This window comes from Larimichthys crocea, chromosome XVII, assembly GCF_000972845.2.
Source record: "Larimichthys crocea isolate SSNF chromosome XVII, L_crocea_2.0, whole genome shotgun sequence".
NCBI classification, from domain to species: Eukaryota; Metazoa; Chordata; class Actinopteri; family Sciaenidae; genus Larimichthys; species Larimichthys crocea.
In genome coordinates, this window is record NC_040027.1 from 20,443,387 (window position 1) to 20,468,421 (window position 25,035).

Here is a 25,035-nt window from a genome sequence, read left to right on the forward strand (position 1 = left end):
CCCTGAGAGAGACGTTCAGTTCAGTGCTGTGAAGAACTGATTGGACACCGTCATGAAACTGTGATCTCCAGAGAGAGGAACCAGAGAAAGGACGCAGGATTTCCTGGTTTAAGCAGAATTCCCAAACCTTGTAAGATACAGTGTGATGCCGGACAATAAAGCAGATTACTTTACTCAGGATCAATACAGGCTCAGTTTTATGTACAGTGGCTTGAGACTTATTGCTGGTTTAGATGCGGTGCAGTTACAGGCCTAATGCTAATTTAAACCCTTGGGATTTATCTCAGGCAGGAGAAGAGGATGTTGCACAGTGAGCAGGAACGACAGAAGCCTCTGATAGACAGAAAGGAAATAAAACAAAATGAATTACATGTTTGTATAGTCGCTGTTTTAAAGACATCCCTTCATCTGTGACATAAACATCAAATCTCCTGAAAAACAGTTAAAATAACCCTGACCGAAGAAGAACATTAGTCTGGCTGGTTTCTGTGAGAGGCTGATCGGGGTCGTAAGAGGAGGAAATAAATCGAGTCATGCTGCAGCGAAGGATCAGCAAATTTAGAGCTGATAGAGCACAAAGGGAGGTAAAAATGGAAAGGAAAGGAAAGGAAAGGAAATAAAAAGGAAAGGAAAGGAAAGAAAAGGAAAGCAAAGGAAAGGAAAGGAAAGGAAAGGAGTAATTACCAGCCCGGGGCTGAACACATGTCTGCTGGACTCTGCTGGAATAGAGATGAGCTCAGAGCTGACAGCTTTTATAACTTCATTTCATGTACTGACCCCTCGTTCATTACAAGAGATGAATTGCAGCGCGCTAACAGATACACCATCACTCAAACACACACGTTAACCAATGAAGGTAAAAGACACGTCAAATCTCTCTCTGCCTGCTTGAACTCTAATTCACCCCTCCTACTACTACAGCTACTATTTACATCTGGAGTCAGACCTGGGCTGAGCGAACCGTCCGATAAAGCTGCATTCTTTGTGTACGGGAACAGTGGGTCTCACAACAGAATGTTTTTTTTTTTTTGTAAACTTGTCGCTCATTTCTATGTTTGAATGAATGTATTTGGTTGTAGTGATTTACAGGTGGAGGAGTCTTAATTGCCTTGTTGAGGGATTGTGTTGCCATGGCAACAGATGAGAAATTACTCCTCGCGCGAAATTACATGCGGACATGTGGAACGTAGGCCTGTTGTATAAAACAAGACAGCTTGAAGTGCTCTGTCTTTAATAGCGTTTAACCTCATGGGTGCCTGTGGACAACAATAGCAACTGTGTGTGTGTGTGTGTGTGTGTGTGTGTGTGTGTGTGTGTGTGTGTGTGTGCGTGTGCGTGTGTGTGTGTGTGTCTGACATACTACTAGCAATTGAGTGTGTGTGACAGGAGCCAGTGACCACTGTTAGTCCCTACTGAGCATCCAATCAATGTTCATCTCACCATGCTTAACCTTTTAATGGTCCAGTGGCTAACCAGTCCAGTGGAGAAAAAGAAGTCATCCCTAACAGACAGTGAAGGGTTAAATACTTCAACATTTTACAAGCTGAGAAAATCACATCAGTGGATATTCTCCAGTGAAAAGAGTCCATTGTCCAGGACTACGTTTAATCTACGGCTGGGAAATCTCAGTGTGGCCGTAGGGACTACTTCCATCCCATCGCTCAGCTGAAGAAGCAAACAGCACAATGGACCCGGCAGTTAACAGAGAAGCACAGCAGTAATTCTCCAAGTAGTAATGTCCCCCTGCTCTGCTCCCCGGCGTCTCGTTGGCTGGTAGCAGGAGGCAGGAGTGACTGTGACAAATGGGAGCAAGCCAGGTCTGTGTCTGGTGGCTGCTGTCTGTGTGAGTCACTGTGTTAGGCCACCAGGTGCTGATTTATATATCGGCGCCCACTGAGGAACAAGCAAATCACATCCACGGCGATCCTGCAGAGACACACAGACGCTGCTCAGCACAGCTAATCACACTCTGACATACAGCTGTAAACTAACTTAGAGCCTGTTAAATACTCATCAGCTGTGCTCAGGTCCACAAATTATAATTATTATTATCATTACAGCCAACAACTGAGAGCAATCTGCAGACATATCGGTACATATGGATGTTTGCATAAACTCAATTTACTCAGCCTTTGTTTGGACAGTAGAAGTAGGAAACACTTTTACACATGCTTTCAGTTTTGTTCATGGTTCACACTCACAGCATTGAGTAGCACATTCACACACACATATGTGCATATACAGTTGTTGGAGTAGTGTTTAATTATTCTATAATTTAGATGAATTATATAGTATGAGTATAATCATTTGGATTTATTGTTTATGTATTTAGCTAAATAATGGAAAGAAGAAACGAGGGACACAATCTTTATTTTGATCATTTAAAACATATGAGTTAGACGTAGAGTCCTGTGCCTTGGCACAGCGTTTTTTTAAGAAAAAGGACAAGACAATGACAGATGCATAGATGAATACAAAATGGCCCATTAATATTAGCATTACTTCATATGAATACACTAATACACTGAATATTATTTAAATCAAATCAACATGAGCTTGTCTCGTACATTGGACACGTTATTTCAGTTACTCGATGTAACTGTAATAACATCCTCTCCTCCATAAAGAGGCAGCAGAGTAGTTTTTGTACAGACCACCTTATAATGCAAAATATAAAAATATAAGTTTTATTAATGCCCAGTGTGTCATTTGATGTTTGGTCATCTTCCATTTGATACAAAATGTTCTGATGTAACTGGAAATTAAACTCTTAACTTAATAGTTGTCAGCTATTTAGCATTGCAAGTGTATTCATGACAGGAGGGCTCCATCTAGTGGCCAAAGTATTGTTGTAAACGTTTCACTTAAGGAAGGTTAAAGCTTCATTTAAAGAAATCTTTGAACAGATCTTTGTAAAACTCATTTAAATAAGACTGTTTGAACTGTCTTGTCTGTAATCAGCTGTGTTTGTGTGTTTATTCCAGAGCAAGGACACACGGACGCCGACATGTTCTTCTACTTGCTGATCGTGTTCTCCAGTATCAGCTCCCTGTACACTCTGATCTGGGATCTGCGCATGGACTGGGGCCTGTTTGACCGTGGAGCCGGAGAAAACACCTTCCTCAGGGAAGAAATTGTTTACCCGCAGAAGGTAGAGTCTGATAGGGCGTGTATACACACACACACACACACAGACACACACAGACACACACACACAGACTGTTACCCTCATCCTGTCTCCTCTGTGTCCAGGCCTATTACTACTGTGCCATTTTAGAAGATGTCATCCTGCGTTTCGCCTGGACCATCCAGATCTCTCTGACCACAATGACCAAGATCCACTCTGTGGGCGACATCGTAGCCACTGTGCTGGCTCCCCTTGAGGTGTTCAGGTGGGTCTCAGTTACATGATAACTTCTTGTTGTACACATCATATTACATTTCTCTAGACATTATGGTATCTTCCAGGCTCCCCCTGTTCCCCATTAACTCCCCCACATTGATTTCTAATACAGTTTCACCCCTCAGGCTCATCCTTCTCTACCTTCTCTCTGCAGGCGTTTCGTGTGGAACTTCTTCCGTCTGGAGAACGAGCACCTGAACAACTGTGGTGAGTTTCGTGCTGTGAGGGATATCTCTGTGGCGCCACTCAATGCGGACGACCAGACGCTGCTGGAGCAGATGATGGACCAGGACGACGGCGTCCGGAACCGCTCGGGCAAGAAGACCTGGAAGAGGTCCTATAGTCTGTCGCTCCGACGCCCCCTACTGTCGTCCTCACAGTAAGACTTAACACTTCACCACAGACACTATAAACACAGAGGAGGTTAAAACCGGTACGAGCTACTAGAGACAGGAAATCTCTCTCATGTGTTCTAATATTAAAGGTCCAGTGTGTAACATTTAATTAATAAATTAAATATAATGTTCATAATATTGAATGAGACATCTACAGATGGAGTATGTCCTCTTCCACGGAGTCCGCCATGAACCAAACACTAGCTCTACGTAGAAGCATTCACGTCTCACGACCTTTAAAAATGAAGTTTCTCCTTCATGCTTGAACCGAGAGGCAGAGGTGAAGGGTTTTCAGACGGTTGCAATCTGTAACTTCACCACTAGATGCCAATAAACTTTACACACTGGACCTTTAAACAATCAAAGACAGTGATGAAGTTTGGTTTCCTGACAACATTATATTTATATATTTCTAAAATCAGGACTTATTTACATTGTTTCTCTGGTGTTTTTGTAACTAATAGTAAAGATGGAGACATCGATTCAATGTCTGACTTTAAAGAAACCAAATAAAATCATATCACATGAGACAATTAATTTATTTATTTAGAACATGAGCAAACACAAACATATAAGTTGAGATGATAATATGTCTTTTTTTTTCTCTTTTCTAGATCGAAAAAGGACACAAAGGTGCTAATTGAAGACACGGATGATGAAGCTTTCAGCTGAGTCCACAACGTCAGCACGTGCACACACACACATACACACACACACACACACACACACACACACACACACACACACACTATACTTATAAGGACCTCATTCACTAACACCCAACCTCAATCTTTCTCCTGTAGTTATAACTGTAGTAACCTTTTACCTTTAAAGCAGTGAGGACCTCAGGCCGCCCTCACTTGGGACAATTTACCTCATCTTTACATTCATGTGAGTATTTTTGGTCTTTATAAGTATAGAAAAAACACACACGATACACACTGTAATGCAGAAACACATAAAGATAAACCTGCTGAAGCACAAACATAGTGTAATATTGCTACAGTTGAGGAGAGAGCTAATGCCACACAGACACAGATGGACAGACGTCAAGGGAAATCTTCTGCACGTAACTGGAAACACAGACCACACTGCCCTGGGATTATCCTCTTCTTTTTTTAAAAAGGACTTTTTGTAGTATGTGTTGTTTATTTTGAAATATTTGTGTTCCTTCAGATTTTTTTATTTTCCTGCTTTTATTTTGGAGGAGCTGCACATATCGGCTACAGATGACTGTTTACACGCCTTTTTAAACTACACTAGGATCAACAGGGAGAAGACAAGCCAATCAAAAGACTAAATATGAATCAATAGAAACCTGAGGAAGGACTCGACACACACACCACAGCATATCAAAACAAATCAACTGGTTTCAACTTGTTGATACTTTTTATACTCCATCTTTTTTTGTTTTGTTTCGGTTGAGTTGTAACAATCACAGCCCTGGAGGCACTTGCAGGAAAAGTGCATTTAATACACAAAACATGGGGGGGAAAAATAACTTGTAAAACAAAAAGGGATGTTTTGATTCAAACATTTCTAGTCTGTGAAGTTGCTTTGTAATATATTTCATATATTTTGATGTGCATTATTACTCTATTGTAGTTGTTAAGTACTTCTACATGTGTTGTTTATACTAGTGAGACTAGTTTGAGCATCCACGCGATGATTGTTAATGTATTTTATAATGTTTGGGATGTTTTCTCGGTTGTGCCACGTTTTTAATAAGCTCATAGTTAGACCCTGATTTACCCCTAACCTCAAATTAGTGCAAATCTGACTTGTGAATTCTTGTGTCACGTCATCTTAAAGTGCCCGATTAGCTCCAGTATATGCATGTGCATTGCTGTTCTTTGCATTAACTACCAAAGCTTTATTTTTATGAATGTGTATGCGGCTACAGTACCTCTGTCCATCCAACCTGCACAAAGCTTACAAAGGTACGTATGTTATGGGGCTGTTTTATACTGAGAACAGAGTGATGTGATTCACCGTGTCAGATGTTCAGTTGAATTGTACGTGAATTAAAATGCCAGTGGTTCTCAAACTGGGAGCGGGACCAGAGGTGGAGTGTGTTTAAAATTCAGTGAAGCATTACAATAACCAAACAAGAGTGCTCTGATGCTAAAGAAGCATTCGATATTTATTCAGACAGTGAAACGATCTGTCAACTATGAGCCAGACCGTTGTTGTGTCTGCATGTAAAAACAAAATGCAGTTTGTGTATCGGTGAAATTCATTTGGCTTGTTTTGTTGCTAGTTTTCCCAAAATGAACTTTCACTTTTCAAAGTTGGGCGTGACAGAAGAAGTTTGAGAACCACCTGGTATGTTGTGACTCACCAGACACGAGACCCCCTGACAAAAGCTCAGATTGGGTTTTTGTACCCAGTTGGGCTACTTTTTATATTCAAACAAAAAGCTCGACCATAAAAAGTGAACCAGCCTCTTGGTTTCAAATAAACTTTTATGATAATTAGGCAAGTTTGAAGCTCTGATTGAGCTCCTGTATGGCAGTCAGATATCTGAAACTCATTCGGCATCTATAACTAATGGCTTGTTTCACCGCTCCTGACCTGAATCAGTCAGGTTTCACCACATTCACCATTGCCGTCTTTGTCTCTTATATTTAATGTTGCCTCATTTCTGTTTGCACTTTTTAAAAAGTGATTTCAAGTGTTGTGACTTGTTAGATCAAATTTAATCTACTGATCTTTGGTAATTGGTAAAAAATTTGCTGTACATTTGACATCCACCATTTTCCTCCTTGGCTTATTTTCATGCCCCCAGCTCAAACTTAAACAGCTGCTGGTTATAATTTCACCACGTGTTGCTGCTGCTGTTAAAGGGCCCCCCTGGCTTTCTGAGAAAGGAAGTTCGCTGGTGTGTGTTTCATTTTCTCTTCCTGTTTGAACCCCTTCGCTCTACTCTCTGCTCTGCTGTTCCTCCCTGCGGCTATACACTGCATCACCACCAGCTAGTCATAAGACAAATCCAGGAAAGCTACAAAACAAACGCGTTACAGAAAGTCCTGTTTCTTCTACTTCTGTTTTTCCCGTAGTGGCTAAAAGACTGAAAAGCTTCTGTGTGCAATGAGGTTAATGTGAACTGGAAGGTAGAAAGTTAAGTGTTGTACCTTTAAAATGTAGAAGATGGGTAGCTTCCCTATCCATTTAAATACACTGGACACGTGTGTATACAAGCATAAAACATGACAGACACACACACACATTTCCTCTCTCTCTCTCTCATGTCGGAGAGCACAATACTACAGCAGATAGTTTTGTAAAAAGGCTCTGTTGTCTTGCCTGCATGCTGCTTTTGTTCTACATTGTACATAGATCTTAATTTATTCAACATGATGTGTATATTTGCAATCATTGTAGCCACTGTGACAATGATTGATTTCATATTTCGCCATTTTTGCTCCGAGACAAGCAGTATTTTCTAGGCGATGAGGAGCGTTTTTTTGATTGGTCACAATCCTGCACTCTTTTTCATGTGTAAATCTGTTGACAATGTGTTTGTATAAAAAAAGAAATAGAAGAAAAATCCATAGAAGTGGAGAATGTGATTGGTTGTATCTTGTTGATTCCTTCTTTTTTCAAGGCTTTTGAAATCTCCAGGGGTTTACGTCCAGGAGGAGGAGGAGGAGGAGATGGGTGGGAGGGGGATTTAAAAAAACAAAACAGGGGTCAGATTTCTGTGTCCTGAAGCTGTAATACTGTTTGTACATTTGTGAAAGTGCATGAAGATATCGTGGACGTTACATCTGTTGTTGTTAACCGCCCTGCTGACAGAAGCACTTTGGCATACTGTACAGGAACAGACCCCGGTCCACAGAGGACACACACCATAACAAGATACTGTTAAACCGATCCCAGATCTGCCTCACAAACAGATCTTGGATCCCCTTTATTTCTCACTCACTGGAAGCATTTGTTAATGTGAGAAAAACAAATGTTGTAGTGGTCAGTGTCTGTTCAGTATGTGTTACCCACTGACGAAAAACAAAAACAGGGTTCTTTTGTACAGTTTGTGTTTGATGAGATGACGGTGATAGGCCCTGACATCCCATTTTTCTCATGGGTAAACATTTTGTTTTCACTGCTTGCTGATGTTAAAGTGCTTGATATGTGTGCATCCCTCCCCTCCTTCCCTCTCGATGTTGTTCGTGCCCTCTCTCTAATCTAGCTAAATGTGATAGTATCTGTAGTTTGGTAGATGAATGTTCTAATTTGATAAGATGCAAAATAATAATAATAGAATAAATACGTTGTGGCTAAATGTGATTTTAAGAGACATAAAGAAGGAAAATGTCTTAGAGTCTGAACCATCCTTCCCCCTGAGTCCCTTTTACAGAGTAGTTTGTACATGTCGAGTGTATAACACTGTTCTATGATGGTTTTCCTGATGGTATTTGTATTTCTGTAAACACTTTGGTGATCCTGTCATATCTGGGTTTTATAAACCACGATTATTTTTAAAACTCGCTCTGACTCTCGACTCTTTTTTTTTTTTTTTTTTTTTTTTTTTACTACAACTGAACCGATCTTTCAGATTTATGTCAATTAGGTCTTGTTGACATCTCCGGCGTTCATGGAGAAGATGCTTTGCTGGAGATGTTTTGATGCAGTTCTGTGGATATAAATAAATGTTACATTAACACCTTTTTACATCGAGCTCCTCGAGTTGTTTCCTGCTGTTGATGTTTCATCTTCTGCAGACAGTCTGCTATTATTAGTCAGTTGTGGTTTTGATCAATTAAAATTAATTTAAACAAACAACAAATTTAAATTTAATTTTTGTTTGCGGTGCACTTTGATGTAGATTAGGACCACATATACCTTCAGAGATCAGCTGATCATCACTCACTCTCCTTACAAACAGGGAACTCTGCAGCCTGGTGGTGAAAAGCGGCATTGCAGATCTTGACGTGACTCAGGTTTATCAACCACGTCCAAAAAAAGCTCAAGGAAGTCGTCCAAAAACACTGGCAGCGATGAGGGATTTGATGCTTTTTTCCCCCTTCTTTGTTTGAGACTGATGCTGTTGTGTTCAGTGTGCCAGTTAAAGGACAAATCAATCATCCTAAAAGGCTGAAAATCTTATTTCTTGGCAGAGAGCAGGCACCCATAAAATCAAAAGGACAACACAGTTAACTTTGTGACAGATCACCATTAAACAAACCCCAATGACTCCACAAAAATCAGAACAATCTCCTTCCCCCTTTTTAAAAATAAAACCAAGTGTGTCAGTTGAGCTTGAAAGACCATTAACACAACAGTCTCACCACAAGGTCAGTTCGGTCATAAATCTAAACCTCGATGTAACCAAAATAGACATGAAGTCCTTAAAGCGCCGTAAACGTGAACATCTACGACTGAAGTGGACTGAGGAGGATCATGGGATATGACAGCGCTCCTCATTAGTTTAGGGCTGCTAACGATGCTGATTTTAATTATCAATTATCTGCTGATTGAAAACAAATATCAAAACTTTGTAAAGCTGAAGGCGACGTCTTCAAATTGTCTTGTTTAGTTTGATCAGCAGTCCAAAGATAATCAGTTTACAGTGATCAAACACATTCTTACGTTGTTTGAAAAATTAGGGAAACAATAATTTTTTGTCCTATCGACTAATCGACTAACTTAGTTTATGTTCACACTGTGTTAAAGATATGTTGCTTCAACTCTACAGTCATTTTAAAGGGTCTACTTTTCACATGCAGTCACTTGTTGATGTATTTTGTACGTTAAAGTTCCCTCAAGCCAACAAACAAACAACCTGCCAGTCAACATCTAAGAAGGTCACAACTAGGTTGTTTATTTTGTGATAACTGATACAGGATAAATGTTATACATTCTATTTTAACACTGATATTTTGCTTTTATTTTCAATGTCAGTATGCAAAAAAAAAAAAAAAAAAAAAAGACAATACAAAGTAAACATTTAGTATCATGAACATGATACATAATTTGACTGCTTCATCCATATTAAACCAATTAATTATAAGGACTCCTTGTTGCCCCCGGTGATATCTTGTTTAGCTACAACACAAAAAAGGGAAAAAATACAAAAAAAACAAAAACAAAATGCAAACATCAAGAGTTGGCTGACAGCAAACACTGAAAATAACCACATGATCTTAAGATGTATCAATCAACTCGCATAGATGCATATATAAAAATACAGGATCCCTGTCGTATATATGCACATACAGTAATAATGCAATTACTCGAGTTGTAGAGCCTGTACTGGGCATACAAACAGACAAAATGAAGAGAGCAGGATACACATACATACACACGTTTTACCATTATCTCTCCATATAAACACGCATAAATCAACCAACAAACAGAAGGCTCTCTGGCTTTAGAAGCTAAAAACTACACTTGACTTTAAAAAAAGAAAGAAAGAAACAGACATTCACATTTCTGAAACAAATTTCATGATCTCATAACTTCTCACCTGATCAAACGTTTCTGTCCATCAGTTTTAACTTTTAGTGCCACCAGAGAAGCTAAAATGATGATGATGATGATAATGATGATGATGCTCCATTTGTGCCGTCGTGTCCAACTCGTCCCATCAGTCAGGGCCGAGTTCACTCTCATTGATTACTTCACTGTCTGTGTTGGTCCCTTTTCTCCACATCGTCACTCACCGTTGCACTCATTCACCGACTCACTGTCCACTGGGTGTAAACAGTCCAGAGTCCTGCACTGTGTTTCTGCCAGTTTCTTCATCCGTGAGTGGAAGTGAATGAGTGAACATGTCGTGGAGGAAGGTGGAGAAGTGGGACTGCAGCTGTTTATGTCTGTGTTTAGTGTATGAATGTCCTGTACGTCCATGCATTTACCTGTGTGCGTGTGCGCTGTATGTCCATCTCTATGCGGGCCTCTACGGTGAGGCGGGGGCTTTGCTACCGCTGTAATGAACTTGGTATCTGTTCACCGTTTGCCCTTTCACCTCGGTCGACAGGCAGGTCGTCTTGCAGGGGATCATGTCCTCTTCCTCCTCTCCCATTAGCCAGTTCTGCACGGAGCGTTCAGCCGTGGCCGTGACATGATTGGCCTGCCAGCCCTGGTGCCACTTGTCAAAGCGTTCGTGCTGGCTCGCTGCCACCCTGTGCTGCGACTGCAGAGGGAGAGGAAAAAAAAAAAACAACTGTCAGAGCGTCGTCCAGACAGGATTTAACAAGCGGTAAAGGCAAAGTTTGATTATCTCCACACACACAGTCACGCAGATTTTCCACATCGTGTCTCAGACTCTTAAAAAAAAATGCGCCACACAACAGCGAGTGAATGACCCACCTTCCTGGCCTTGACCAGTGCTCCTCTGCGGTACATGTAATCCTCAGAGTTCATGACAAACACCATCTTGTGAGTGTTCAGTTTAAATCGGCAGTCCAGACTCCCGGCGTTCTCCACGCCCAGCTGGCGGTGCCACTCTCTCCTGCAGCGCATCGCCTCCACCTGCCGCACCTGCCAGCGACGGAAACGACGCAGGTTCCTGTGAGAACGAGACGAGACATTTATGAATAACAGCTGAATGACGTGTTTGAACAGGTATTTTACTTTTCCAGGCTCTTAGTCAAATTCCAAAATTTTAAACAGGATTTTTTCCTGGCTCAAAATGAGGCAAAGACGGACAACTCGGGACAACAGGACAAGAACATCTGCTGAATCTACCTGTGGGCGATACTCCGTCTAAACTGATTTGGTATGACAATTAAATATTTAAATAAATAAAGCAGTGGCCTAGAACGTATTGTAAATTAGAACAATCTAAAGTAGTAAACAAACATTTTTACCCTATCACATGTAGCAATGTCAGAAATGTTCATTCAACTTTATTTAACTCTGATTAAGTTCCATATTTTATATAATGAGAATCTCTACATTATTTTGGGGTTTATGTGTTGGATGTTCTGTATTTAAAAAGTATTAAACGTATATGAAAAACAACTGGAAACGATCTGTAATCTGCTTGGTCACAAAATGATCTGTGCTATTTATACAGGTGGCTGTAAGATTATGCACATCTTAAGATGACAAGCCTTGATGCCTAAAAATCAGATGTTAATAAAATAATAAATATTGTTTTTACCTTGGCAGAAAAACAGGTTTGAAGAAGTAGCCCTCTGCTTGTGAACACAGACTGGACTCTGTTCCTACAAACTGCTCCATGTAGCTCGACAGGCACTGCGTGTGAAGAAAGCAAAGACATTAATAACTGAGCTGTTAAGACTAATAAATGATATTTATTTCAGTGTCTGTGTTAAATACAAACATCTGAATTGTTTCTGGATGAGTGTTTACCTGAACATCTAACGGATCATCGGCCTGGGCCTCCTCAGTGTCCAGCAGCTCGATGGTCATCGTCACATGACCCTTGTTTTGGAGAAACATCACCTGAGGAGAGAAGAAAAGTAAGTAAACCAACTCAAATTTATACAGAGATTAAAGTTGCTGACGGTTAAAGCAGTGAAGCAAATCATATTCAAGTAAAGTGCTGTAGTTTAAGTGGTGTCACTTCGATGTTCAAATGAAGACTTAACACAGAAGCTCAAACTGTAACTACATCAGGAGCATTGAACGTCCTCGGGCAAATTAAGATAACGATAGAAACAGGAAGCTCTCTGATCATTACGCCTAAAAAACACTCCATTATAAATAACCTAGTAATGTGCTCTGCTCTTCTGGGTACATTTAGCGGTTGGAGAAATGTTCGCTGCATAAACAGCTCATTTCCACTACATACAATGGAGGTTGATAATAGAAAATCATTCAGGACGTGTTGCTCACCTTGAAGCAGTTCTCCTCAGCCATGACTCTCTCGGCTTTCCACTGGAAGCTGGTCTCCCAGGCCGCTCTGACGCACTGCGAGGACAGGTTTCCCCCCGCTGCCCCTCGCTTCCTCTCAGCCAGGTAAAGATCGACCACCTGCAGGCACACCTCGTCGCTCACGAGGTGCTGCAGCTGAAAGTGCGGATCAGAAAAAGACGATGTTTAAAATGTTGCACACGCCTTTCAACGTCTGATCCTCAGTGCGACCGTAACCTCTGCAAGCTTACCTGCCGAATGATGTTGTGGATGACCTTGTCGATGGTGAAGCCGATGTAGGCGTGGATGGTGAACATCTCTCTCAGTGTGTCTTCGTACTGTGTGGAGTCCAGGTTGCCGTCGAGCAGGCTGCGCACCATATCCAGGAAGGCTGGGTAGTACTCCTCTAACTCCACCTCACCTGTGGAAGCAAACGTGTCAGCGTGGATCTGCTGTGACAGGAAGTGTCTACGCCTCCAGCATGAATAAAATATTTAAGTTTAAAGGCCGTTTTCAACTGAAAGCAGCACAAAAAGTTGGTCAGTGTCCGTATCATTAAATCAAACCGTTGCCTGACATGCCTGAAAAATCAATCAGTAACCATTGATAGTTGATTAATCATCCAAGTCATCAAAAACAACAAACATTCGATGCTCTAATGTGAGAATTTGCTCATCATTTTTGAGGTTTTGGACTGTTTGTCGGACTAAACAGGACATTTAATGAAGTCAGCCCAGCTCAGCAACATTGTAGTGGCATTTTTCCCTGTATATTCATTGTTATTATGCCAATAATATTGAATATACTCTAATAAATGAAGCGTGTGGTTCAGTGTTATAAACTAGCCAATCTGGCTGTGGACAGCTGGTTTACCGGGAGCTCAGTGAGCTACAATAAAAGTAATAATCCATGATAATGGATCAGACTTTTTGCAGCGGCACAAATACATTTTTACAAATTGATTCTACAAATCACCTCAGGACACTAAAAACAGATACTGTGCTACACCTCATGAAATATCAGCTCAACAAAGACACAATGATACATTACTGTTATATCCAGAGTCCGTCCAATAAAAACCCACTGAGCAGTGTATTATTTTGTTTCTTTATAAAGTCTTCGACACCATCTAGAACATATTTCAATCAAGCCTTTCCTGTCATTATGTAGTATGGGTGACTCAGCACCGTGAATCCTGGCAACATTTAGTTAGATTGATTTTCATCCAGTGCTCATTAATTAAAAGTAATTAACTCATCTCCCTAATGAGGTAATAGGAATATTACAACTTTTGATCGTAGTTCGAGGATCCAAAACAAAACACAGCCTCCTACACTTCCTTATTTGTCTTGAGTGAGATTGACAACTGGTTGAACCAGCTCAAATGAAACACTTTAAATTGGAATATTTGCAGATATTTCGACAGCTGAACTTACTGGGCTGTTTGAGGCGCAGCTCCATGGCGAGGTCGCATGCTTTTTCTCTCCTTCCCTCGGCCATGAGCAGCCTCTCCCTGCTCTGCTCAGCTCGGTGCTCCAGCAGCTGACGTTCAGCCTGTCGGTAAACCCTCAGCAGCCGTGAACACAGGGTCTGGTGCAGCCGCAGGAAGAAATACCAGTTGTTGTTGACGAAGAAAAGGTTGTAGACGCCGTCCAGGTCCTTTTGGTGCTCTGCCTCAGGGTCACGCAGATCCACCTTCTCCCCGGTTGCACCTGAACCCATCTCCATAGGTGTCGATCCAGGGGTGGATGATGCGGTACCTGCAGGCTGGCTCAAGCTACTGGAGGTGGTGGAGGCCTCCGTGTCTGCAGGTTGGGATGGGCTGCAGCGCCTCCTTCTGGACTCCCCGTTGAGCTGCTGCTGGGGCTGAGATTGGGCCTGGGACTGTGATTGCGCAGGCTGGGGTTGAGGCTGACTACCTGTGGCTGCTGCTGCTGCTGCTCCTGATGCATTGTTAGAATTACCATTTCCTCCTGCTGCCGCTGCTGCCACCACTGGCGCTCCACCTCCTCCTCCTCTCTCTGCTCCTCCTCTCTCTGCTCCTCTCTCTGCTCCTCTCTCTGCTCCCTCCTCAGGCTCAGCCTCCTCATCTGTCCATTCTTCAGTATCACTGAGCTCACCACGGCGGGAGAAGAACAGGTCGGGGACAAAGTGCTGGATGATGCGCTTGATGTGGTCCTTGTCGTCCTTGTGGATGGTGGGCTGACGTTTGACGTGGTAGATGATGAGCGAGGCGGCGTCCTCCAGGATCTGTTTGTCTTCATACGTAAAGACCATGTGAGGCTCGCTGGATGTGGCTGCCCCAGAGCCATTACGGTTCTGCTGGCCAACTCCGCCCTCTTCTGTGCTCTGCTCCTGACGCTGTGATACACAGAACAAAAAAAAACAGATTAATACTGTGACAAATCATCAATTTAAATAGATTTCATTGATTAAAAAAAATCTCTTCCAGCAAACAATATCAACTGAAGGTCTATTTAAAGAAACTATGAACAAAAACTTTCTATGACCAATTCTTGTGATTTAGCAGAGGTTACAAGGTGTTTTACAGAGCAGCTGACCCAAATAAAAGCAGCACGGTGAAGAAAAGACGATAAAGCAACGATACAAAGAGAATAAAGAACAATAAACGATAAAGAGATGAAAGGATTAAAAAAAAAAGAGATAAAAGGAGTAAAATATAAAAGATAGCATGATAAAACACCTGGAGGCGATGGTTTCATCAATTCCTTCATTTCTAATGTCAAGAAGAAGAAAAAAGTGTCCAACTCAACTACACAAGTAAAGCAGAAAAAAGGAGAAAAGATACGTTTCTTAAACGAATCATGGGTGTCAACATTCACAGTTAAAACAGGTTGTTCGTTAAACCTTTAAAATATAATGAGTTTTATTGTGTCCAAACTTCAATGCGGCCCCTTATCTTTTCATATTATCACAGCTCTGGTGTCAGGATGGCAGACAGGAAGAAAGTTTTTACCTCATCATAGACACTTTCAATCTCATTGAGAAGACTCTTCGACCGCAGGGCCTTCATGTCGTTCTGTTTGAAGTTGACTCCTTGGTGGTCGAGGGACTTCAGGTACGCCTTCTCGTACTGCTCCCTCCATATCTTATTGAAACCCTGCTGGGCCTCTCTCCACTCCTCCTCCTTGGCTTTCAACCTGAACAGAAAGACACACTTTAAAATGTCGAGTTTTTTGGCAGTTTGGTTGTAGGGCTATGTAAGAATCTCTAGAAAAGAAACATGTCAGTTTTTCAGATTTCATCCTTTATGTGGAGGCTTGCCAAGTGTCAAACACACATCTCAGTGCCTAAATAACTGATCACTGCCTGTTGATACAAGGATCTTACTTATACTTTCAGCAAATGAATATTTCTATCATACTGTCACTTAGTTAAACCTCCCTGCTGGTAATTGAAATTAAATGAACTGTTAAACTTCAAGCAACAATCTTATTTCCATTTTCCAAACGTTGATACAAAAGAAAATTGGAGCAATCTATCTAATATATCTAATTGACCATAATAGTAATGCTGCAAAACAAGATCATAAAACACAAGAATTCAGCTGCCGAATTTGTTCCATTAGAAGTTTAGTGGTGAAGAAATAAAACGACAGTCCTGACCTCTTCAGAACCACAGGCACAGCGGTAGCAGGACTCCTCTTCAGTCCCTCAATGATCTCAGGGGCTTTGTCACCATAGATACGATACACAGCGCGGCGTTGGATGACCTCAGAGGTGCCGCCCAGGCAGTCGTCTAATCTGAATCGGTCCTGGTCCTCAGGTGAAAGACGGGAGAGCTTCTTCTGGACACTCTCTAGCACCCTGATGGTGGCCAGATTTGTCTCCAGAACCACATCCAACTATAAGTGGAGAGTTAGTCACAGACAAAGAGTGTGTTAAACCTTACCATCGCATCTTTTACGAGAACAAGGACACAAGAAAAGATCAAAACATGTGGCGAAGTTTTTACAAAACTCCCAGCTCCACAAGAAGTAGAAATATAATTGTAGTTGGGATGTTTGTACCTCAAATCTTTCATCCTCGCAGCGATGCAGTTGTTCCTCGTAAGGAGTCTTCTTCGAGCTGACAAAGGTGGAGTCCTCTGACCAAGAGGGAAAAGACACCCAGGTGTCGTTCAACACCTACAAGCATACAGACACAAAGAAAAAAATGGTATTATAATCAATGGGAAAGTCCTCGCTTTAGGAATATACTTCATAATGACACATTTTTCTATCTTTTACTACTATTTACACTTGAAAACTAGAGACGCGCAGACTGATTCAGCTTGATCAGCCGTGACGATCAGTCTCATATATCCGATTCTGTGCCGGTCAAATTTACATGTCTCCTGTGGCAGACAATGGTTCACGCCATGCGTACAGCAGCACAGACAGTGACTGATTATTGCCACAGACACAAACATCCTCTGATGTTACATTAGAAGACGCAGACATGATGGATGTTTCAAGCAGTGAACACACCTGGTTGGTGCCTGTGTCATTCTCTGCCACGTTAGATTTTATCATTTTAATAAGCTACATCATTAAAAAAAGACGCAACGCGCGGCTCACCTGCTGTGTAAAACGGAAACGCAGGTGAAAAAATTAAAAAACACAAGTCGTGTTTTTGGCCGACTTTATAAAAGTCAGCAGAGCCGACACAAGCAGAGAGAGAAACAGAAGAAGGCAAGCGAGGCAAGCTGGTGTGTGTGTGTAGAGAGAGAGTAGATGTATGTGTGTGTGGGGGGACAAGAGTAAGCGAATCAAAGAAGTTTGTGAGTAAACACTAAAATAATTAAGGTGGATTAAAATGGTAAAAAAAGAAAATAAATGAGTTACAGGAAAGTTACACTAAAAGTAAAAGTTACAAAAATATTTGTGTATATTTGTTTTTAGAGAGAAAGTCAATTGAAAATGGCCAAAATCTCTGTGAGTAACATAATTTAGCAACAAAGGCAGGGAAGAAGAGTGTTAGTGAGTGGACGTAAACTAGGGGTGTTGCAATATTGACAATAATCACGATATTTAAATATAAAATCTTGATATTGTGGCAATAATTATTTATACAAATAACCCAGTGCCTCTTAAATCAGTTTTGTTTCCACTTTGTGGTTCACAGTCCAACATCGTAGGTGGTGGTACCTGAACACTGTTCGGTGTCACAGCTGAGTGTAATTTATGGATACCACGATAATATTGTTATCATGAATTATTTTGGCTGCAATAATCGTGTAGTAAAAATCTGATTATCATGACTTAAAACTTTTAAGAAAACTCTTCTTTTCCAGTGTTTTATGGAGGAAGTTAATCCATTCAACAGACCTCATGTTTCAGACACGCGCACAATGGTTCACTGAGCGTAAACAGAAACTTTGTTTACAAGAAAACTTTAAGCGGTGCACTGATCTTGTGACTCGTAATTTATTCAGTTCCAACTCTTCAGGAAAATGGAAGTAGGCGTACCTCCTTGCATAGGGCAGTGCGTCCGCTGCATTTTGGTTGCTGGTAGGTCTTGGGCAGTGCTCTGTAGCTGGACCCCAGGCGCTTGCAGGAGGCATAATCCACCTCTCGGCCCCCTCCCCCCTCCATGTAGCGATCCGACAGCCCTGACACAGCATGAGAGAGCTCTTTGTCCCCCAGAAATGACTTGAACTGTGTGTACAGTTCAGGAAACTTCCTGAAGGAGATGAATGAAATCACAAATGACAGTTAAATCAGGAGGAGAACAGCTGACCAAAAAAAAATGTGTCACCCATCAGGATAATCCAATTAGAGTGTTATCTGAATAAATGTTCAATACATAATGTTCATATCAGTACAATTGCAAATACCTTTATAAATTTCTCCTGAAAGCCTTTAATAAATGTCAATATTTATAACTGTTTTTAGCGAGTGCCTCTTCAACAAGACCAGACTGCCGTCTACATGGAGCTACTGTATCCATTCACCCATGCATTCGTGTTTCTGATTTCATTCACACATGTATTCAGTCCAATCATCTTTCTATCCACTCACCCCAGGAAAGGAGTGACGAGCTGTAGCAGCTCCGCTCCCGAAACTACTTCCTGGTTAAACAAGGCGATGCAGCGCAGGAAGTTCTCGTACACTTCCTGGCTTTTAAACAGGCGACGAACCTGAAAGACGTGATGGTTGGCAGGGAAATCAGATCAATTACAATATCAAATAAACACAAAAATAAACACAATAAAGACGCAGTATGAACCAAGGAAGAGGGAAATCTTGTTGCCATGGGAAATGATGCCTCACCTTATCAAAGAAGGAGAATTCTCTTAAGACTCCGTGTTTGCCAACTGAAGCAAAGGACTGATCTTTGGTACAGGAATACTTCATTTTTTTCTAAACAAACAAACAAAAGCGATCAGTGCCTTTATAAAATTAGTTATTAGTTAAGTTACTGTAGTTGGAGCTTTTGATTTGGTTTCTTTAGGGGCTTTACAAAGGCTTGTTTGAGAGATTAAGGACATATATAATGTATACATACATACATTGCCTGAGGCAGATATTCTAAATTGAGAATTTACCTTGAGAAGTGGGGACATGTGCTGCAGTAGGATGGGCCTGGGCCTCTTTTTGTTCTGCTTGGTTATTGTGTCATCTTCCTCTGGCCTTTTCAGTGTCTCTTTCCCCCCTGTCAGTGAGCTCCCTGTGAACTACAGGTACAATAAGCACATGAGAAAGTGTCACAAAGTGTCAGAGATGAGTGAAAAATGTCACATGTCAAAATGAAAAATGTCCCCAAGCTGACATATTAAAATGGCGTGTGTTTTGAGACTAAAAGCTAAAGATTTTAATCTATTTTCATACAAGACTGAAAAACCCACTGCAAATACCGACATTTAAGAATCAAAAAATGTTTTTTTTTTGTTTTTGTTTTTTTACATTTTTGCTTAAAAAAGAAGACTTAAACATGATTAATCAAAAAGCTGACAACAATGTTCTATCGATAAACTGATTAATCTACTAAATTGTTTACTTTGGACATGTAAATAAAAAATGTCATTAGCTGTGACAGGTGTTTAAATAAATGCTGAAACACTGAAAAGAAGCAAAAATTTCGAAGGTTAATGTTTTTGTTTTTTTTTAGCCGACAGGTCATCAATCATCTGTGCAACAACCTATTTTTTTATTATTCCTCTTTTGAAATTGCAATATTATGTCTACTTGCATCTGATTTACTCACCAATGATCTCTTGGCATCAGGTAGGAATTGTCCAAACTCAGCCAGCAGGTCTTCTTGCCCCTTGAAAAGACTGGCAACTTTAGAAAAAACTTCATCTTCAGTCATCCCACTGCTGCCTCGGCTGCCTCGACTCTCTTTCACCTCCAACTGCTCCTTCTGAGGAGGGAAACAGGGGAAATTGGTGGTCAGAGTTGAGGACTCAAACTTGGTGCAGGAGACACAAACACTGCTGCTGTCCTCTAAAGGAAAACAACAGACTGCTGTGGAAATTTGATAGTGGACAATAACACCTTAATTTATTTGATTCATTTAAAATACAATGAAGCCATTTAGGAATGACTCAGATTCTCACCAGTAATGTAAGACCTTTACTTTGCTAAAAGAACAGCCAAAACCTTTGAGCAAAGGAAATGTAACTGAAAAAAAAACTACATTGCCTATATTACAACTTGCAACTAAAAAGCTACTTAAATCACCACATTTTATCTCAGTACCTGATACGTGTGAAGAATCTCTAGGAAGGCTCTGTAGATCTCTGGGTGGTCGAGGAAACGATTTTTGATCTTGTTTACGTAGCTGATGGCACTGTCGAACTCTACTGGGCTCGTCTCTGAGGCCGGCGGGGATACAGAAGATGTGGTTGCCTGATTCTGGCTCTCTCTGCTAGTCAGAGGAAGTGAAAGCCTGCTGGGAGGTTCTAGAGGTCCTGCTGGCGTTGAGGAAGATGGGGGGTCTGATGAGGCCGCCTTGACTTCGGTGGTCTGGGCAGGTCCAGCTTCAATTTGGGCGGCAGAGGCACTACCTGAGGTCGTGGTCACTGCTGAGGTGGTGAGACTTTTCCCCTGTTGGCCTGGGGATACCTGGACAGGTGAAAGACGGTAGGAGATGAGCTGGATGGTTAGAGATGCATACACTGAGGCAAGTGAATTATTAGGATTTTGGTTACAAACAATGCCAGTACATGCTAGTCCAAAGAAAACAGAACACTACTGGTCTTGGAGGCCTAAAATCATCCTCATTTACCATTCATACAGTATGTGACAGACTCTATATTAAACAGTAAAATGTGATTTCCCGAGAATTATAGTTCATTGTGATCATCACTGACATGAGTCCTGCATCTGTAATTCTTGAAACTCTGCAATGCTCAATCGGATTTTATGAGGTGGAACATGATGGAAATGAAGAGAAACTACAGTAAACAAAAGAACTTTATGAATGTTGAACAAATGTAATGTACTTTCATGGACATGATTTCTTTGTGGCACTATATATTACATACATTTCACACTAAGAATTCAGACGCTCAAATAAAATGGCTAAGATAAGTAAATACAGTGCACTACAGAGTAAACCGTTCAAGCATTTCTCTTAAATTTCTAATTTGGGAGAAAAACATTAAGCAAAGATCGTCTAGCTTACTTTATTATTATCACTCTTGAATTCAATGACAAGTTAAAGCCTAGGATGACGTTTTAAATCACTAGTACATCCAAAGGAAAATCAATACAGAAGCAGAGGCTGCTTCAACACAAAAACATACTTTCAAACCAGTGACAAAAGCTAAAATCAACACAGCTGTCAAGAATTATCTTAATTCAAATCTCAAATAACAGTATGCTCAGTATGTTTGTGTGGTATACACCTCCCCTGGTCATCACATTCCTTGGAGAAGCTGTCCACCTCCCAAACAAGAAATCATGATTGGCATTTAGTTCTTGACATTAAAAAAACAAGGATTTTTTTCCCCCTCATAGAAGAATGTTCTTTAGACAGGCACATTAAAATCATTTATTTAGTCTGGCATGTTGGCACTTTCTGAGACTATTTATTCACCTTAGAGGACGTGCTGCATGTGAAACCGATGGACCTAAAACTGGTTTCTGCATTCTTTAAGATTAGTTTTTTTGTCAGCCAGAACTGAAAATATTTAGATTAAAAAGGTATGGCATTGTACTCATACCAAATATGAACTGAATTGAAACTGATTGTAGGATTAGTTTTGAATCACAGTGTACCACAGTACTACAAACTTATTCTGAATCTTTTTTATATTAAATTGCTGTAAACTTTTATTTCTTCGTGTATAACACGAACTGCAATTTTTATGCATTTGTTGCAGTTGCAAGTTTATTAGGTACACCTATCTAAACTAATGCAGTCTAATTCAACAGTCCTGCAATAAAATCCTACTTCATGAAGTCATAACGTTCAGTCTTTAATGAAACTGTTCTAAACTGGTGTTGATTAAACATTATAGTCGTTAGTTTCAGCTAGGTGTACCTAATAAATTGGCAACTGAGTGTACATGTACCATTTAGAATGGCATTTGAATCATAATCAAAAGTTAAAATGTTTCTCCAAACCAAAAAGGAAAGGATGACTCTCCAGTGGTTAAAAAAGAATAATCGCTTGTCTTGATTACTTCTGTGAATTGTATTGAAAACTAAATCAGAGCAACCAAATGAAACATGTTCCTCTTAATAATCCAAAAGTTTGGCGGCCTTAAACATAGAGTATGTTTGGGCACACTACAAGTTGGTAATGAAAGTCACTAGTTTTTAAAATAAAGAGCATCTCACCTGCGTGGAGAAAGGAGATTGGAGGAAAGCCACCCCATTCTTGGGGACCTCTATCCGATACCCCGGTGGCAGGAAGGCATTGAAGCCCAAGACTAGGTCTGGGTGTCCATGGAAGAGTTGAGACACGCGGTTTATCACACCCGGTGTGTCGATGCTATTCAAGAAGAAGAAGAAAATAAAAGCAGACAGAGACATACTTAGTGTTGCGAATGACAGGAAAATAAAGATTAACTTCCTCTCTCCGCTCATATGCTGCACGAAGACGACAAACTCCTAATTAAAAAGGGCGAATACAAACTGCCGGTTAATCAGAAGAGGATGTGCAATATCTTACTTATTGATAAATGATATAATGTGTGTGTTTATGTTTTGCAACATAATCATCTTTGTAGTATTACTACAAAAACAAGTGTACAAATACCTCTGTGACTTGAACTCTTTCATGATGTCGAGAAACTTGTTGTATATGCCGGGATCATTCGCAAATCGGATTTTGACTTGGTCCAGATATGACAAGGCATCTTCAACCTAAAACAGAAAGACAGAGAGAGAAACAAATCATCAATGCAGCACAAAGTACAATCAGTCTCACCTGGACTGTGTGTTAAAGCTTTTTGGTAAACATCCTGTGTGTGTGTGTGTGTGTGTGTGTGTGTGTGTGTTCTCAGCTCTATAAACAACACAACAGCTTGTCTACACAACAATGCTAGATTGTGTCTCATTAATAATATGTTAACAACTATCAAAATGAAAGTGTGGGGGGGAGGCAACTAACAAACAAAAACATTTTTACAATGCAGTGACAGTATGTGTGGACTTGTGAAGTTGTGTAAATAGGACATGTTTGCCCTCTTCATTCTCAACTGGAGTGCTATATCAACTAGTTAGCTGTACAAGAACCCCGCTAAATAAATACAGAAAAAAATAAATAAATAAATGGGCGAATACAAGAAACCCCCCAAACAGCTTTTGTTCACCGGAGCCAAGCTTTCTTTATTCCCTGCATCGCAGCTAGGTTAGGTTAAAATGTGTGTCCATCTACACAGAGAGAGAGAGACAGAGGGAGGTTGTTGCAGCTAACGTTAGCCAGTCAACTGACGATAATAACTCCACGAACACTTACAACACCTTTCCCCACATACACACGTTTATACAACGCGTTTAGTCACGGCTGGTCACAAGCCAACGGTGTCGTGTTGGCACAAAAAAATAAAAAATAAACACTAAACAAAACAAAAAAAAACCCGTCATGATAATATTCAAACAGTGCGATAACAAAGAAATGTGTAACGAAGCTGCTAATCAACTGAAAGCCGTTGCTGGCTAGCTCCGGGCTGACGTCCTCCACTTTGTTCAGGGTGGCTGAAAAAACGAACAAGGAGGAACTTCCCACAAACCGAGGTTTGAGTTAACGTCTGCTCACAAGCGGGCACCGTGAATAAGAAACTAGCCCACTATAACTGTGTCACCGCAACTGTCAACACGGATAATGAGGGAGAGAAAAAAAACATCCACATCTTAACCTTAAAACGTCAATGTTCGGCTGTTTCGCCGATGAATTACTTTTAATAGGCCAGCGAGCTAACTAACGTTAGCCCAGCCGATCCTTTCACTACTCTCTCGACGTTAGGGGAGACAGAGAAAAGCCCTCAAATGCAATGCAATGATCCGACCAACAAAATGGTTCTGACTCTCAGGGACTTTTTCCCCTGTCGTTTGTCCGTTGTCTTCTTACCTTCAGCTTCTGGAAGTGCTGCTGCTGCACTTGCTTTTGTGTTATAACGTAAGGCTTGTCTTGAATTTGGTTTATTTGCTTCGCCGTGCTGTTGTGCGCCTGAATCTTCGCCATTATCCCGGCGACAGGAGGGCTTTGAAAAAAAAAAAAAAAAAAAAAAAAAAGAGCCACTACCAACCACCAACTTGAGAGGGAAGCTTTCGGTGTTACCTCCAGTTGTTGGCTAGCCGACAAACCTTCCTCTCGGTCGGGAAGCCAGCCTGCCAGCAAGCAAAACCCTACTTTGCCTAGCTGGACAGTCTCCGGGCACCAAGCGCAAAAAAAGGACGGAAAATCCAGCAGAGTGGAGGGTGATGACAGACGAGCTGCTACTCGCCGCGACTTTGATTAAACATCGCCATCGAAATAAACAAGCTCAGGCAAGAAGCGTCGGAAAATAAGCTTAGGGACAATGGTTGCCGTTTATCGTATTTAAAATAACTATCGCCTGTCTCTTTAAATTCGGCGGCAGCGGTCTATCTTGGCGTCCGGAAGCCAGAGTAGGAGTGAAAAATTGAAAAAAAGAGAAAGAGGAGTGAAAAATTGTACTGCGCAGCCGCAGCCATGGGAGGAGCTGAGCTCTCAAGAATCAGATTGCTCCACTCCCCCTTCACTGCTACAAAGGAACAATGTTACTCCATGCAAAACGATAGCTACATAGTTCACACTGTACCCACAAGATCAGCGACAGAGTCGGGCACCGACTGCGATCGACAGATCAATGCCGGGTTTTAATGATAAGATATCTGCAGCTCATTCATCTGTGTGTGTGTGTGGGCAAAGATTCAGCAGCAAGAGGCGGTTTTCCAAAAACTTTATTGTGTTTTTCCAAAGACGTCAGGAACAA

The 25,035-nt window shown here is 41.1% G+C and overlaps 2 protein-coding genes across 2 annotated transcripts in view; one reads left to right on the plus strand and one right to left on the minus strand.

The window, feature by feature from the left end:
- The window catches only part of xpr1a (xenotropic and polytropic retrovirus receptor 1a), a 67,226-nt gene extending 58,938 nt beyond the window's left edge, over window positions 1-8,288 (plus strand). The window contains exons 13-16 of the mRNA XM_019256860.2: window positions 2,985-3,151; window positions 3,253-3,392; window positions 3,558-3,782; window positions 4,413-8,288. Coding sequence (XP_019112405.2) covers window positions 2,985-3,151; window positions 3,253-3,392; window positions 3,558-3,782; window positions 4,413-4,470 — 590 coding nt within the window. The 3' untranslated portion in view covers window positions 4,471-8,288. The remainder of the gene's footprint in view (window positions 1-2,984; window positions 3,152-3,252; window positions 3,393-3,557; window positions 3,783-4,412) is intronic.
- Window positions 8,289-9,598: 1,310 nt separating this feature from the next.
- sin3b (SIN3 transcription regulator family member B) lies at window positions 9,599-24,821 on the minus strand. Its single transcript, XM_019256864.2, has 19 exons — window positions 24,150-24,821; window positions 22,836-22,942; window positions 22,415-22,568; window positions 20,327-20,692; window positions 19,833-19,988; window positions 19,174-19,302; window positions 18,899-18,988; window positions 18,647-18,765; window positions 18,095-18,308; window positions 16,655-16,771; window positions 16,251-16,489; window positions 15,602-15,785; window positions 14,061-14,985; window positions 12,876-13,045; window positions 12,607-12,780; window positions 12,121-12,213; window positions 11,909-12,003; window positions 11,113-11,311; window positions 9,599-10,936 (listed from the first exon to the last, which is right to left on the minus strand). The coding sequence occupies exons 1-19, from the start codon at window positions 24,261-24,263 to the stop codon at window positions 10,700-10,702; spliced, it is 3,882 nt and encodes a 1,293-aa protein (XP_019112409.2). The 5' UTR covers window positions 24,264-24,821; the 3' UTR covers window positions 9,599-10,699.
- Between the last annotated feature and the right edge of the window lie 214 nt (window positions 24,822-25,035).

Excerpts from the sequence above, each read along its gene's own strand:
- sin3b (XM_019256864.2), bottom strand. The coding sequence starts at position 24,263 with ATGGCGAAGATTCAGGCGCACAACAGCACGGCGAAGCAAATAAACCAA. Across the intron at positions 18,309-18,646 it reads CTCGTCACTCCTTTCCTGGG|GAAGTTTCCTGAACTGTACA; the intron begins GTGAGTGGATAG and ends CATCTCCTTCAG. Across the intron at positions 13,046-14,060 it reads GCTGCGCCTCAAACAGCCCA|GTGAGGTGGAGTTAGAGGAG; the intron begins GTAAGTTCAGCT and ends TTGCTTCCACAG.